The following is a 16,842-nucleotide window of genomic DNA, read 5'->3' as shown; positions in this document are numbered from 1 at the left end:
CGTTTTCTAAATGTTGAGCTTTAAGCCAACTTTTTCACTCTCCTCTTTCACTTTCATCAAGAGGCTTTTGAGTTCCTCTTCACTTTCTGCCATAAGGGTGGTGTCATCTGCATATCTGAGGTGATTGATATTTCTTCCGGCAATCTTGATTCCAGCTTGTGCTTCTAGGAGTTGCAAATTAAAAACGAGATACTACTACACACTTACTAGAACACCAGAATCCAAAACACTGACAACACCAAGAGACGGTGAGGACGTGGAGCAACAGAAATTCTCATTCACTGCTGGTGTGAAGGCAAAAGGGTAGAGCCACTTTGGAAGAGTTTTATTCTTACAGAATCAAACATGCTTCTACCGTATGATCCAGCAGTGACTCAAGTGAAGTGAAAACTGACATCCACACAAAAACGTGTACATGAATGTTTATAGCAGCTTTATTCATAATTGCCCAAACTTTGGAAACAGCCAGATGTCCTTCAGCTGGTGACTGGATAAACTATGATACAATGGGCCTATAGACAATGGAATACTATTCAGTAATAAACAGAAATGAGATACCAAGCCAAGAAAAGAGCGAGGGACTTTAAATGGATATTATGGAGCAAGAGAAGGCAATCTGAAAAGGCTATATGGTACGTAATTCCAACTGCGTGACTGGAAAAAGGAAAACTGGAGATAATGAAAAGATCAGTGGTTGCCAGAGGTTTGCAGGGAGGAAGGAATGGGTGGAACTAGGGATTTCTGGGGACGTGAAACTGTTTTCTATGATACTCTACAACTTTGGTTGTTAATGTCATTGTACATGTTGTCCAAACCCACAGAATGTACAGCACAAAAACCTGAGCCCTCATGTAAACTGTGGGCTTTAATAACAGTGAATCAATACTGGTTCTTCAGTTGTAGCAAATATGCCACACTTAGGCAAGATAGGAAGAACTGAGGAGGGGGAGATGGAGTGTATGGAAACTCTGTACTTTCTGATTAGACATTTCATAAACCTGAAACTGGTTTTTTAAAAAAGTTGACCTTAACAACAAAAACAGGCCTCAGAGTATGAGTATAAAGTTTAAAAATGTAAAGAAAACAGACTAGTTAACCATATCAATTTTAATATCTATTCACAGTTTAAAAGTTTCCCAGCAACACCAAAGAGTATTTTAGCTTTGAGATATTAAAACTACAAATATATATATATATGGCCATTATCACTGATATTAATATAAATTACTCTTTAGATTTTAACATTTTCCAACAAGGTAAGTCTTCTGTACAAAAATATTGTATTATCTTATAATGTGTCTTTATATAATGTCTACAAAATGATACCAAAATGCATAAGATATCAGCAGTTTGATAACATTATTCTTTAAAAAAGAAAATTCAGTCCGTAAAACGACAGGCTTAAATAGACCAGTTCTAAGTTCAAAATGTCAATTTTAAATACCAATTTAAAAATTAAGAAAATATGTCATAAGTGAGATCACTGCTATAGCAACCAAATGCATTTGCTCTTCAGAGCAAGTGTGACTTTCAGAGCTGAGTCAGTGATCTGTCTGCAGCAGCAGCAGCAGGAATTTGCTTTGGAGAACAAGCTGGCATACTGTGGTGGGGACACAGAAAGAAAGCATCTTGAAAGGAATGAACACACTTGCTGTGAAGATGACAGAACCTTGACTTGGTTAAGCTGGCAGTCATCAAGCATTGGGTTTGATGGTCATCATTAATGTATCGGTCAAAAACAGGAGACTCTTTCTCTGCTATAATCAGGTGACGTAATTTTGAAATCTTTGTTAAAGAAGTATTTCTAAGAAAGACACCCTGCTCTAGGTTGGAATTATTGTTCCCAAAATTATTTTATCCCCAAAGAGGAAAATGATGAATTATCATCTTTTATAAATTACCATTGCCAAAATGGTAGAGTAGAACCTTGGTCACAAAGAATCGTAACTGACAGCCCACAGCCATCTATGTAATTGCTGTAAAAATCCAAAACAAACCTTTGAGGCCAAACGATGAAGTATTAGTTGGGACAAATATAAAACACTCTAAACATCTAATTTCTGGAGGCATTTTTCTTTTTTTAAAAAAAGCTTCTTAGAGTATTTAGTATCTATTAATTTATAGATCAAATACTTAATACTTTGGCAAATAAAGTTTATTCAATACTTTTAAAGTCCTACCCGTATATCAGCATTGTGGGCGATGATGCTAAGAAAATGCATTTCATTTCTAGGAAAAAAATAAGATAGATGATTTTTGCTCTTCAGAGTACCCACTATTATATATTTCTTCCAGAACACAGTAGAAATAGACAGCTGTAGACATTTCCCAGGGTCAGGGGGACTTGCATGGACTCCATGGCGTGACGCCAAGGGGCTTCACGCTGGATTCCTACCGGTGGCCTCCATACTTGGCCACCCAGTCTGTCCTCCCATGCACGGGGGACACTGGCTGTGCACGGCTCACAATATTTAGATTCTTGGCTGTAGGATTATAAGTAGGTCCTGAAAACTGCCCCCGACCAGTTTTGGTGTTCCAGGGATATTCTGAAAGAAAGCACAATCAGAAATTAGAATTTTATTCAGATGACCATGCAAAATAAAGCAGTTCATTTTATGGGGAGAAATCTGAATTTAAAAGATTAATTCAGTGTTTCCTGAAGTTTTTTATATATATGCATATACATATATAAACACCAACAATTCTAGTGTAGAATTGTGCTGATGCCAGGTCACATTTTCAGCAGCTTCAGAGCCATAATTTCTGGTTTATTGTTCTGACACTGCAGCTCCTCCATGTTTTGCTCACTGCAGTGCCCATCATATTTAGATAGGCAATACCATCTTGGGTGACCAAGAGCAGCTCCTTGGTTTCAGTTCAATGGACAATACCTACAGGGTGGTTGTTCAGTCGCTAAGTCGTGTCTGACTGCGACCCCATGAACGGCATCCCCAGGGAGCAGGCCAGGCTCCCCTGTCCTTCACTATCTCCATGAGTTTGCTCAAATGTCCACTGAGTCGTTGGTGCCATCCAACCATCTCATCCTATGTTGCCCCCTTCTCCTCTTGCCCACAGGCTTTGCCACAGTGTTAGTATTTATATCACACTGTGGTTACATCTAAATGACACTTGAACACAGTGTCACTACAGAAAATGTATTCAGAATTGTCAGTCCTGCAAAGTCTGACTTCATGCGGTCCCATAGTAGGTTCCTCTTTAAACTTGAAAATGTGGTTTTAAGTCAAGAGACTTAAATGTTTTATTGGGCAACTGATGGATGACAGTATGACCCTAAACCTTGCATCATGAGGCTCATTTTATTCATACTTAGATTTGGCTGATGAAAACTTTGTGAAACATTTTACTGTGTTAGACATTTGTTACCTGAACAATTTATAAGCTCTGATTGCTTGAACATCTCAAATGACAAAATCATTTTATAGAGAACTTTTTAACATCCTCAGTCCCTCCTTTGGCCCTTCCTTGCTTCAAACTGGCAGCCAGGTGTCAAGCTGTTTTCACTTGAAGGTCCATCTTTCTGTTTGGGATTTAAATCCCTTTTTGACACTGTGTGGTCAGTGTCATTCTTGGATTATCCTCTGTAGGAGTCAATTTTGAAATGACTAACCATTCTGTACACTTAATACTAGCTCTGCTTTATTTATTTGCATGGTTTTCCCATTTTTTTCTTACAGTTTTACTGTAGAGTCGGGAGTGTAGGAGGAACTCATGGGGGCAGGTGGCTCCTGACATGCTGCTAACCTTGGCTCAAGGGAACATAGCCTTGAGTGAGGCGCCATCCTGGTGACGGTCACCCGGGGGTTGGTGGTTTGATCGGGACAGGGAGGCCAGGAGCTCTTCCTGGTTTTAACAGGTCATTTCATCCCACACTTACTGGGTTTAAAGTTCTCAGAGGCAATACTAAGCTCCCTAACAAAGACAGGGACAGCGTCTAGAAGGGCCAGTCAACTGTGCCTGTTTTCTAGAAACCACCCTTTAGTTATAACCCACTGGGATACAGACCAGCATCAGTGTGATAAATTAGCGCCCTCACATCTGAAGACCCCAACTGAGCAGAATGGTACCACGGGCGGGCGGAGGAGAGGGCACTTGGGAGGAGGCCCCCGGTAGCTCAGAGAAGGGGAAAGGGAACCCATTCCTAAGTTACCAGTGGGCGAGAAGCGAGGGCCCGGGGAATAACACCCAGAGCAGCTTTGTCTCCCCATCGGGACTTGTGGCTAAGTCCTAAATGCATTTGAAGGAGACTGTGCTCAGGCCAGTATCCGTAAAACCTTCTTTCAAAAGGGGATCATTTGGCCAGTGAGGCAGGAGCCTTTCCTGAGAAGTAACTTTTAGGACTCCAGCCCCCCGGGGTTGAAGAACCTGGTAGCCCACCCTGCACCACCCCTAGAGCGGAGCTGAGAGCCCGCGGACGCTGGCTGTGCGTTTGTTTTAAAACCTGCATGTATCCTCTCAGGGGCATTTAACCTCTTGCCCGGAAACAAGGAGTTCCTTGTTGGCCAAAGGAAAAGGTGTTTGCCTCTAGTTAAGAACGTGATCCGTAACTTTTAGCAAGACAGAAAACCTCTGTGCAGTGGAGCGCCGCAGAGGCACTGGGAGAATTCAGTGAGTTCCATGCCTCGGGGCAGGCGGTGTCTGAAGCGGGTCCCTGCTCCAAGTCCCTGTGGCTGTCAGAGCAGCGGACAGGGAGGTACAAGGGGGCTCGGGATGAGAGACAACCTGGCAAGGGAGGTGGCAGCTAATCTGACGTTTCTTCTCCAAACTCGAGGGTGAGGACTAGAGCAGAGAGGGAGGCCGAGAGATGGGGAAATAGTCAAGTAAATACGGTAATGACCTGGTTTTATTCTCTTGTGGGAAACTGTCACACCAGTGGGAGGGCTGGAAGACACATCTCTTCCAGAACAGTGTTTTCCTAAGGATTTGCATTGACCACTTGAGAATGGTTAATATTTACTTCTTTTTTTTACCTTTCCTCCTATCACGATCTGTAGGAAAATCTGATAAGCAGAGTAAATGGAAGAGATGAAAAGTTATGAGAGAGCATTTTACTTAAAAAAAATGAAACCAGGAATATGCATGCTAATCTGACAGGATAATTAATATATAAAGGCCTCCAATCTCTTATAAAAAATATGTTCAAAAATACTCACTTTTACTTTCTAAGGTACTCAGAATAATTTTGAGACATTATGATTTTCTGTCTTCATATTAAAAAGTGCTAGCAAGTTGTGGCTAATGACTCGTGATAAGGCTGGCTTAAAATATTTGAGGCTTTATAAAAAGTATTGCTGTATAAAATTACTTTTATATTTTGTTCCAGCAGAGAAATCCTGAAGCAATTCTTTTTACAGATAAGTTAACTGAATACTCCTTAAGCACTTCTACTGTGGTAAGACGTAAAATATGAAAGTCCAGTGGTTTTTACAATTTTAACTCCAAGAGTGTGAACTTTAAAGACTGGTGACTCTAACCAGGAGTTCTAATATAAGATCCTGGCTGGGAGAAGACTTTTGAAGTCAACTCATAAAAATTAAACTGTAACTTGGTACCTTATCAAGCTTGAAGTTATCTGCCTCAGTGTTTATTTTAGGTGCTTTAATCAGGCAGGATATCTATTTTAGATTGAAATAATGTAGACAACATTCATGGTCAAATCTTGTCAACCCAAGTTCAGAATCCTCATCTCTGTTTCAAGAGCACCCCCCTGAATGTGGCTGTTGCACGCCATCCCACTGCAGAGTAGTGACCTAACTAGTCCTTACCTCAGAGGGTGGGGAAGGAGACTTCACCACCTACTATACTGCAAGGCAAGTGCCAGCGAGAGTTCTGCGGTTTAGTTCTAAAACCTAAGATGAACCTGCAGAAGAGCCGCCCGTTAACTGACACGTAGCGGAGCCTCAGCATCTCTCACGATTTTGCTCGGTGCCGGGTATCAGGCAGGGAGCTCTGAGAGATTCATCCTCTCACATCTCATCGTGCAGCACAGCGCTCTTTCTGGACTTAGACGAACAGGGTCAGTCCCAGCTCCGCTGTTTACGAGCTGAGTGACCCTCAGTGAGCCTCTCACAATGCCAGCTTCCTCATCTGTAAAAGGAGGGCCTGATGAGGTCGTTGGGACAATTCAGTGGCAACATCCTTGTGTAAGTGACTCCTGTCATTAGACTTATCAAACCATATCTTTGGAAGGAAAACGGGACATTTTGCCAAAATCAATTAGAACTGTAGTTAATAGATGAGACTAATTTAGAAGTCTTCACTCAGGAAAAGCGACTACAGTCTTTGGACGCTCCGTTCTCATCAGAATTCTCAAAAACTGTTATCTGAAGTTGCTCTTACCTGAAGCTGTTGCACCAAGCGGTGCTAAGTGTATCCTCTGGCCAGCTGACCCCACTTCTTTTTTGAAAAAGGAAGGAATATATCCTGACTGATTGTAAGGAGCATAACTTCCAAGATTTCCTAGTGATGTATCATAAAGTTTCAGAGTCAAAAGGTTAATACTTTAAAGCACCGGAGAGTAACTTTGATTAAACCACTACTAATGCTAAATTCTACTTGAAGGGCATCCTCTATATTTCATGCGAGGTACTACAAGCTTACAGGCACTCACTCCTGATCAGTCCGCATAACAACCCCCTTAGAGGCGTGTTACCCACGCCTGACCTGGCCAAGTTCTCACAGTAAGTGATCAAGATCAAACGTGAACCCAAAAGGTCACCCTGAACGCCCCTGGGCTTGTGTGACTCCAGTTCGTGACCTGAGAGTGGGTTTCCTCCCAGGAAGCCCCCGTCCCTCTGGGCACTTCATCATCTTGTGGAATCACCCTGACGAATGCACCTGTCCTCATAGGGGTTGTTGTTCGGACTGAGCGAGGTGGATCCGGAGCGCTTAGCACAGGACCTGCTGTCCACGTTGTCAGCTATTATCACCCTCCATCGCTACCAGTGAAAATACTCTCAGTTATTTCCAGCAGATTTGCCTGATTTCTATAGATTGTCATAATTTAAGAAGACAAGCATAGAGCTTTTTTGAGGGCAAGTTACGCTTAGAAGCCCAATGACTGAAGAAGGAGGCCGCTCGCGGTGTGGACGCTCCCGTCTCTGCTAGTCCTGATCTGACCCCTGGAAGCAGGTGCCCTTGGCCGTCACAGGGCCCTCTTACGACAAGGTTTGGGATAGATGTTGAGAGGCACACTGGACAGGAGATTCAAAGGACACACTGTACCCATCTACCATGCCCAGAAATTACCTTGTGGGTCCTCTAATTTTTCAGGGAAACTTTCATTGCATGATAGCTTTTCAATGGGTTTGATTATGCTTTCTTCTAAAGAGAAGGCAGACAGAAGGAAAGAATGAACAAGAAGGAGACTGTTAACAGGAAAAGCAGAGGAAAAAATGGATTCCATGATTAGTGAAAAGATCCATAGAGAAACCGTAAAAGGAGAATATGTGTTCTGTGCAGTCACCGCTTTCATTTGCTGGCAATCATCTGTTCCCCTGAGGCCCAAAGCTGTGGGGCTGTCGTTTGACTGTATTCAACCAGTCGGCCCACCGAATACTATTTTTAAGTAACTGAGAAAAAACGAAGCAAATCACAGTGCTGCGGTGTCGGACATCTCAGCACTGTTAGCTGGATAAGTTGAGTCTCCACAGCATGGAGAAAGCTTGTGAGCTATCCAGAGTGTGTGAAGGCACTCAGAACTCCTCAGCTGCTACAACAGTGCCCCTCACCCTCTTGATCCAATGCCACCTACTTTTCCTGTCTAAAAAAGAGCTCACTTTCGGCTGCTATCTAAAATGTTTCATCATAAGTCTTAGCAATGCCAAAGGATGTACCTTCTGGCATAGTGTGATTATAGACATTTAAAAATAAACTATTACATCTCTCTCTTAAATACAACCAATGGAATCTAAATACCATAGTAATTTTACCCTCACCAATACCGACTTAAGAAATATGTGACCGCAGTCCTTTGTGGCAGGTAGAGAATTTCACATGAATCTCTCTTCTCTCTAAAATTTTATTTTTATTCATAGGTCAACTCATTTTATCCAAACATAATGTTAGATTTAAAAGTCTTTAACCAGTCAAAAATATGTATAGATTTAAACTTTAAAAAAGGGTCTTGTAACCAACCATAAGTATATTAAAATACTTTTTTTCTGTATTAGTTAGAATGGTTTATTGTATATAATTAATCGAAAAGGTGCATATTATAAAACTTGATTATTAAAAATGAAAGGCTGGATTTCTTTTGAAATTCATCTCTTAATGAGAAAGATAGAACCTTACACAAGTGGTTCATGTATCCATAAATAAATACAGCATACTCAGTCATGTCTGACTCCACGGACTATAGCCCGCCAGGCTCCTCTGGCCATGGGATCTCCCAGGCAAGAATACTGGAGTGGGTTGTCATGCTCTTCTCCAGGGGATCTTCCCAACCCAGAGATTGAACTCCCATCTCCTGCATTGCAGATGGATTCTTTACTGCTGAGCCACCAGGGAATCCCAAATAAATATTTATTGCTAAAATCAGAATTCAGCTTCAATTTTTTTTAAGGTGGGAAGTAACAAGAAATCTCTAGAAATCTCATAAATGCATAGTAGGAAATGAGAGGTGTTTAGTTACAGCTTTATGACTGTAGTCTTTGAACTCTGTTCAGAGTTATCAAATATCACACAGTGATCTCATAGAAAATGATCTAAACTTTTTAAAAATTTTATGCTGGAGTACAGTGGAACTAATACAATACTATATTAGTTTTAAGAATGATTTTTAATTATCATTCAGCTGTAACATGGGTTCACCTTCCATTCTTTTACAAGAACTGGAAACCACTTGACTTAAAAAGAATCTGTCCCCCAGTCATCAGAGGGACTCACTGTCTCAACACTGACACCAAGACATCAAATTAGCCCTTTGACAGGCACCCCAGATATTTTCACACTTGAGTGGTGGGTGTGAGAGTGGTGACAAGTCTTTTCTTTTGTAAAACAGGAGAAAAGAGACCCCTGCTCAGGCAGATCCGTTTTAGGAAAGGACTCACAGAGAAGTTAAGATCTAGCAAGTGATTTCCTGCAAACTCTCCGTGCTGAGGACCAGCTGGAAACCCTCCTTTGCCCCCAAAGGCATCTTGGTTGGAAGAAGGCAGCCACAGTACATTTAAAAGTAAAAATCTGCAGAAGGAGAACAACGTAAATTCATACTTTGGATGCAATCTTGCTTTACCTGCGTTATTCCTTCTGAAAGCAAGTTCTGCCCCCAAGGATCCCAGTGACTTAGGAAACAACTGGTTGTTCCAGACATATGGGTTCATATCCTTTGCACTGGCAACCAGGGACACGTTCTTGGGGTTTACACCTTAGAAGGACAAAACAGTAATTTCAGAGGTTAGAATGTGATCGTAAACTTGAAGGGGAAATATATATTAAAACTAAGACTAGAAATAACTTGGGGGAATGGAAATAAATTTTGGCTGTAGGATAGCAAATACTTGCTATATGGACCCTGACAACTTCCTAACCCTCAATACAATAACCTAGAATCCTCACAGTGTCTTTTAAAAATGTAAATTGTTTTTTTAATGCAACTAATAATAAACATTGGACATTTCCTGCTAAATGTTTTGTAAAAACTGAGATGGCACAAAAATCTTCCAAAAGACATTTCCATGTCACTCACTCATTTTGAGTGTGCGATCTATGCCAGACCCTTCTTGGTTGGGTTCAAGCTGGGAAAACATGCTGGATTCAGCTGGAAAAACAGACATGTGGCCAAGAACCCAGGGGAACTGAGAAGCTGGGAAGTTCACGTAAAGATTCATCTGCAAGCTTATTTGCATGTCAGATACAGTAAAATCTCAACAATTTATTTATGATTTTCCAAAATCTGGGAAAGGTGGAATCAGCCTTCGTTACCCAGTGGTCAGAGGGTATTGGTTTAATATGTTTTAAAGAGATTTGAACACTTCCTGAACTTATTGTCTTTTTACTGATAAATAAATTTGGTTCAGTTTAGGAGACACCAGAGACATCACACTGTCTAAGCCTCTGGGTCATATGTGTAGGGTTCTCTACCACTAATGTGGCGAGTCAGAAACTGTCCCCAGGTGATACAGGCTCTGGCTTGTCACAAACTGAGCTTCTTGGCAAGGTCTCATGTTTCTGAGACATATAATATCCCTTGTTTTAAAGCCAGAAACACGCCTGGTGGTTCTGACTTGAGCCTCAAGGTTACTTATCATCAGTTCTCTAAGGATACACTCCATCAGGTAAATCATTTCCCTTTATTATAGGATGTAGCTCCTTACGGATTTTGGTTTCTAATAAAATACCTACAAATAGAACTACAATAAGCAATTACCCAACAATAAAGAAGATGCACCAAGTAGCAATTACTCAGGTTAAAAACATTTTAAAATATTTACCCACAAAGAAGGTATCAGGTCAGGGGGAAAAACTACAAATCTATCGAGGTGAACATTTTTTATAGTTCAACAAAGAATGAGCCCTCAATAGTCATTTTAATACAATTAGCCTTGGGATACTCCGAGTTCTTAAAAGTACATACATACTTCACTATTGAAGGTAACTGCTTCAATTCTTTGTTTTTTTTAAAGATTTCTGTTTTCTTGGAAATAGACAAAATGTAGAATTTTAAAGCATGTATTAATTTACAGGCTTTTCTAGACCACCTTCTTAAACTGAACGGTCTTAAAGAGAGGCAGAAATCACTGTACTATCATCCCTCCCCTCAAAGAAATTACAAAGTCAGTTAGCAGATATTTACTGAGCACCTCCCACGTGCCAGGCAGCGTGTGGCACTGGGGAAAAGTGGTGAACAGAACACACCCGTCTCTGCCCTTGTGGCTCTTACAGTCTGCTGCTGCTGCTACGTCGCTTCAGTCGTGTCCGACTCTGTGCAACCCCATAGACGGCAGCCCACCAGGCTCCCCCATCCCTGGGGTTCTCCAGGCAAGAACACTGGAGTGGGTTGCCATTTCCTTCTCCAATGCATGAAAGTGAAAGGTGAAAGTGAGGTCGCTCAGTCGTGTCTGACTCTTAGTGACCCCATGGACTGCAGCCTACCAGGCTCCTCCGTCCATGAGATTTTTCAGGCAAGGGTACTGGAGTAGGGTGCCATTGCCTTCTCCGCTTACAATTTACTCTGATAAAAAGGGAGACATCAACATCTGTAGAGAAGCAGTTAGCACTGTGGGGATTATTTAGAAGAATCTCATGCCGAGGGGGCAAAAAAAAACACAGAAGCAACTAAGCCAGTCTTTCTTTTAAAAAGGTACTTTAAAGCTGAACGTGAATCAAGCTGGGGACTTGGTAGTGGGAAGGGAAAGAACCTGGGGCCAATCGCAAGGACGGAGGGGGGTGGGGGGAATGGGACGTGGCCTGAATGGGGCTGGATCGAGGGGCGAGTGGGCAGCAGATCCCAGAATTCGTGTCTTGCTAAGAAATTGAAAATACAGTTGGGAGGGGCACACACAGAAATGACACAGGATGCTGGATTCTCCATGGGGAAGGAAGGACTGTATGTGATGAGACTCGAGAAGGATCCACCAGAGCCGGATTTCAAAAGTGCCAGAACCAGGAATGAGACCAGAGGGCGTTGCAGAGATTGTTAGCACGTCCTCCATACACTCTATTGGCAACAACTACCTTGAGATCATTAAGGACCTAAGGCTTACAGGGTGAGCTGATGACCGCAGTCCCACTGTAAGTAACAAAACCCAACCTCAGAGTCGCGCTCCAGTACACAGCCAGTCAGCAGCAGGTCGGTAACTAAGACTCTCACATCTCTCTCCCTGAAGGCCAGTGTCACAGATCTGCCAGTCCTTGTAGTATAATGTCATGCTGCCCTGAAATTATATGGCACATTTCGGGAGCTCCCATCATCCTGAAGGTTGATGCTTAATAAGACCTTAATACTTGGCTTTATGGTTGGGAAAAAAAAAAAAAGGCGGGGCCCAACGGTAATATTCTCCGTTATTCCTGAAGATATTCAATGAGTAACTATGGACCATAAATGAATGTCAAAGATCACTTCTTTGTGTATCTGTTCTCTGCTGGCTCACAGTAAGTGCTCAATAAAGGTTTGTCCAAGTGACTGAGCAGAGCTCAATTCTAGTTTCAATTCTCACCCAGCTCTAGAGGGGCCGTCTTTGAGACAGAATGTGTCAGAACAGGGTACAGTAAGGCTCAGGTGTAGCATTTTAATTTTGAGTGTTTCTTCAGTTCAGTTCAGTCGCTCAGTCATGTCTGACTCTTTGTGACCCCATGAATCGCAGCACGCCAGGGCTCCCTGTCCACCAACTCCCGGAGTTCACTCAGACTCACGTCCATCGAGTCAGTGATGCCATCCAGCCATCTCATCCTCTGTCGTCCCCTTCTCCTCCTGCCCCCAATCCCTCCCAGCATCAGGGTCTTTTCCAATGAGTCAACTCTTCGCATGAGGTGGCCAAAGTATTGGAGTTTCAGCTGTAGCATCAGTCCTTCCAATGAATACCCAGGACTGATCTCCTTTAGGATGGACTGGTTGGATCTCCTTGCAGTCCAAGGGACTCTCAAGAGTCTTCTCCAACACCACAGTTCAAAAGCATCAATTCTTCAGCACTCAGCTTTCTTCACAGTCCGACTCTCACATCCATACATGACTACTAGAAAAACCATAGCTTCAGCTAGATGGACCTTTGTTGGCAAAGTTATGTCTCTGCTTTTTAATATGCTCTCTAGGTTGGTCATAACTTTCCTTCCAAGGAGTAAGCGTCTTTTAATTTCATGGCTGCAGTCACCATCTGCAGTGATTTTGGAGCCCCCAAAAATAAAGTCTGACACTGTTTCCACTGTTTCCCAATCTATTTCCCATGAAGTGATGGGACCAGATGCCATGATCTTCGTTTTCTGAATGTTGAGCTTTAAGCCAAATTTTTCACTCTCCTCTTTCACTTTCATCAAGAGGCTTTTTAGCTCCTCTCCACTTCCTGCCATAAGGGTGGTGTCATCTGCATATCTGAGGTTATTGATATTTCTCCCGGCAGTCTTGATTCCAGCTTGTGCTTCCTCCAACCCAGCATTTCTCATGATGTACTCTGCATAGAAGTTAAATAAGCAGGGTGACAATATACAACCTTGACATAACTCCTTTTCCTATTTGGAACCAGTCTGTTGATCCATGTCCAGTTCTGACTGTTGCTTCCTGACCTGCATACAGGTTTCTCAAGAGGCAAGTCAGGTGGGCTGGTATTCCCATCTCTCTCAGAATTTCCCACAGTTTATTGTGATCCACACAGTCAAAGGCTTTGGCATAGTCAATAAAGCAGAAATCGATGTTTTTCTGGAACTCTCTTGCTTTGTCCATGATCCAGCAGATGTTGGCAATTTGATCTCTGGTTCCTCTGTCTTTTCTAAATCTAGCTTGAACATCTGGTTCACATATTGCTGAAGCCTGGCTTGGAGAATTTTGAGCATTACTTTACTAGCATGTGAGATGAGTGCAATTGTGCAGTAGTTTAAGCATTCTTTGGCATTGCCTTTCTTTGGGATTGGAATGAAAGCTGACCTTTTCCAGTCCTGTGGCCACTGCTGAGTTGTCCAAATTTGCTGGCATATTGAGTGCAGCACTTTCACAGCATCATCTTTTAGGATTTGAAATAGCTCCACTGGAATTCCATCACCTCTGCTAGCGTTGTTAGTAGTGATGCTTCCTAAGGCCCACTTGACTTTACATTCCAGGATGTCTGGCTCTAGGTGAGGTGAGTGATCACACCATCGTGATTATCTGTGTTTCTTAGGCTTCAATTTACAACCATGCTTCTGACCCAGAGTAAGCAGAATTTGTTAGAGCTTTCTGGTTAAAAAGGAAACAATCAGACAGGTCTCAGATACCCTGAAATAACTTGAAGATTACATTAGGAAACAAGCAGAACTGGGAAAAGGGTGTTTGGGATCCATTTATCCTCTGCCCTGGTGGCTCAGACGCTAAAGAATCTGCCTGCAACGCAGGAGACCCGGGTTTGATTCCCCAGTTCGGGAAGATCCCCTGGAGAACGAAATGGCAACCCACTCCAGTATTCTTTCCTGGAGGACCCCATGGACAGAGGAGCTTGGTGGGCTACAGTCCACAGGGTCGCAGAGTCGGAGATGACGGAGCCACTGATACTATCCTCTGCTAAAACTTTTACAATCGCCTTTCCCACCACCAGAGGGCGAACTTCTATTAACAATCACTGATTTTATTTCAGCGAGGTTGATTCAATTAAAAAAAAAAAAAAAATGTCCCCCAGGAATCTGTGTTCTGAAAACTTTGTTTCACCCCTGCTCTTGCAGTCAGAACAGAACCTCCTCATGGTTTCAACACCAAAACTGACACTGACTGGGGCCTTTGCACCTTTCCAAAGTGCACCCTTTCTTATGGTCTTAATTCCCGCTCCTCTCACTGTGGTCCTAAGGACTTCAGTCCCAGAACAAGTCATCGCCCTCTCTACCCAGATAGGGGCAGCGGCCCCGCGACCAGTCCCCCGACCCTTTTTGAGCCCCTAAGCGTGGTCTACCTAGCAGCTAGATGATCTTTTAAAAGCACACATCAGATTGTTTAGGGAACATATATAAATTCTGTCTCTTAAAAAAAAAATTTGTAATGGAACTGCAGAATTGTCTGAGTAAAGTTTCGCATTTACTGAAGGCACAGCTTTGGTGGGGAGGGTGGTGTTTTCTCTAGCACACTCATCATCTTGATTTGTGCCTCCCATGCATTTCTTGAGCCCATTTCACAGAGGCAGAAGGTCCAGAACAGTGCCTGGTGACAGGCTGGACCAGCGGAAGGCTGCAACGGCAGATGACGGGCGCCCTTTCGCCAAAGACTCAGAGACGCTGGAGCATGACCTGCTAACGTGCTTTCGCCACCAGGAAACATTTTGTGGTCTCTACTTACCAGGAAGGTATCTTGATTGTTTCAAATAGTACTGTTTGGCCGTGGAAGCAGCTGACAGTTCCGAATCTGATTTCAGGGTAACAGCAGCAGGTAAGCTCTTGTTTTCCCTCGTTGAGTAGCTGGAGCCCGCGGGCACCGACTCTGGAAGCCTCGAAAGTCAACATGAAGGGATGTCACCGGGTGAAGAACAGCAAGGTGATGCCACTTGGCACTCCCCCACCCTCTGCACACCTTTTCAGACCTGCCAGTGGTTTCCATCAGCGTCCTTTGGCCGATAAGACACCCCTGAGTGTCAACTCCGGCTGAGCGGAGACCCAGCAGTGCACAGAAATCGTTCCCAATACTGGACAGCATGCAGCACAAAGATTTGAGAACTAAGCAGCAATCGCCCTGTGTACAGTGCATTTCCGTCTTTTGTTTTGTTTTTGTCTACACCTGCGGCAGCTGTGGGTTCAGGATGTGGCAAGATGTTGTGTTGAAAGGGGAGAGACTCTCAGCCGTGTCCATCTGTCTACTCCGGGGGTGCGGCCCCACGAGGGTGTTGGGACACGCTTTGGGCTGGGCTAAGGAGGGCTGCAGTGGGAAGAAGGGCTAGGAGAGATCCCAGACGAAACTTCCGGCGAGCCTAATGCCCTGCAGGGAAATAACGCGTTTGCAAGACATGCAGGGTCCCAGGAGAAGGGACCCACGCTGCCCGCCGCGTCCGCCTCCTCCAGCCCCAGTTCGGTGCCAGAACGCAGGCCTTCGGTGTGCCGGCCTGGCTCTGACTAGCGCAGAGGCCATTTTCTCCGAGCAGCGGCCATCGCTGCCAGAGGAGATGGCTGTGATTTTGGGGGTTTTTTGCTGCCTGTTGCTCTGAGTGTGGCCCTTCACCACAACCTTCTCCCTGCTCCTCTGCGGAGGCCTGGCCACACTGGCCGCTCTTGGCACCTGTCTGACCCCAGGCCTCCGTGCTCACCCCTGGGAGATCCCTACTCACCCCCTCGACCCCCTGAGAGATGGACACTGGGGTGACTGGCCCTCTCTGAACCACTGGCCACAGCTTTGGGGGTGGCCCTGAACACAGGGAGACCCTTCATGAGAAACAGCCTACTGGAGGTTCAAGAGGGAGGGGACACACGTATTCATGTTGATATCAGGCAGAAACCATCAGGATATTGTACAGTAGTTATCTTCCAATTAAAAATTTAAAAAGAGACTGCTAGAGATATCAAGCTTTCAAGAAAAGTCCAGAAAACGAGCAAAAATGTTCAGAGCAGCAAGCAACTGATCCACTCTGAACACCACCGGCAGAGGAAACTGTGACCTTTATAGGTTGTGCTTGGCTTTTTGCAGAGGTGTGTGGGCTTCAAAGGGCAGTAATGGTGGATCATAATTCAGAGGGGCACACTCAACGCTGAACGTGATAACCCCGCACCCCACACCCTCAGCCAGTGATCCTGAGACTCGTTCCTGTGCGCAGTCAGGGGTCTAAACTTCCCCAGAGGGAAGCGCAGAGATCTGGGTTTGAGAGAAGAAAACACCACCAAGCTACTTCTTACCTTTTGCCATCTACACTCATTTGCACTTAATGAGTAGAGTCAAGTTGACGTGGGCTGAAAATATAGGTTCACGTGAGACATCCCTTACCGAAACGGAGACTCCTTTCTCCTCGTCTCCTTGGACAAGCCCATGCTTGGCTTCTTGGAATGGGAGGCTCCAAAGTCGCCGTCCTCCAGGTCTGCCCAGCCGTCTCCAGCCTTGAACACGGCCTGGCCCCAGCGCCTCCGGGCGCCTTTGTGGCCCAAGGCGCCGCCCGGCTTCTGTGGTGGGAAAGCAGCATCGCCATCTTTAATCAGGGGCCGAGGGCCTACTGTGTGCAGGCTGTCACATTCGGTGCT

At 44.1% G+C, this 16,842-nt stretch overlaps 1 protein-coding gene across 3 annotated transcripts in view; it reads right to left on the bottom strand.

The window, feature by feature from the left end:
- Positions 1 to 2,391: 2,391 nt before the first annotated feature.
- The window catches only part of MAK (male germ cell associated kinase), a 41,385-nt gene continuing 26,934 nt past the window's right edge, over positions 2,392 to 16,842 (bottom strand). Inside the window, exons 9-14 of one of the 3 annotated variants that reach the window (XM_068961025.1) lie at positions 16,592 to 16,764; positions 14,963 to 15,111; positions 9,251 to 9,382; positions 7,267 to 7,341; positions 6,358 to 6,477; positions 2,392 to 2,546 (exon numbers count right to left, since the gene is read on the bottom strand). In XM_068961025.1, the coding sequence (XP_068817126.1) occupies positions 2,392 to 2,546; positions 6,358 to 6,477; positions 7,267 to 7,341; positions 9,251 to 9,382; positions 14,963 to 15,111; positions 16,592 to 16,764 (804 nt within the window). The remainder of the gene's footprint in view (positions 2,547 to 6,357; positions 6,478 to 7,266; positions 7,342 to 9,250; positions 9,383 to 14,962; positions 15,112 to 16,591; positions 16,765 to 16,842) is intronic. The other 2 variants (XM_068961026.1, XM_068961027.1) reach the window with 2 other exon arrangements.

Source organism: Capricornis sumatraensis, chromosome 22 (assembly GCF_032405125.1).
Source record: "Capricornis sumatraensis isolate serow.1 chromosome 22, serow.2, whole genome shotgun sequence".
NCBI lineage: Eukaryota > Metazoa > Chordata > Mammalia > Artiodactyla > Bovidae > Capricornis > Capricornis sumatraensis.
The sequence above is the reverse complement of the archived record's forward strand: the minus strand, read 5'-3'. Positions and strand labels throughout refer to the sequence as shown.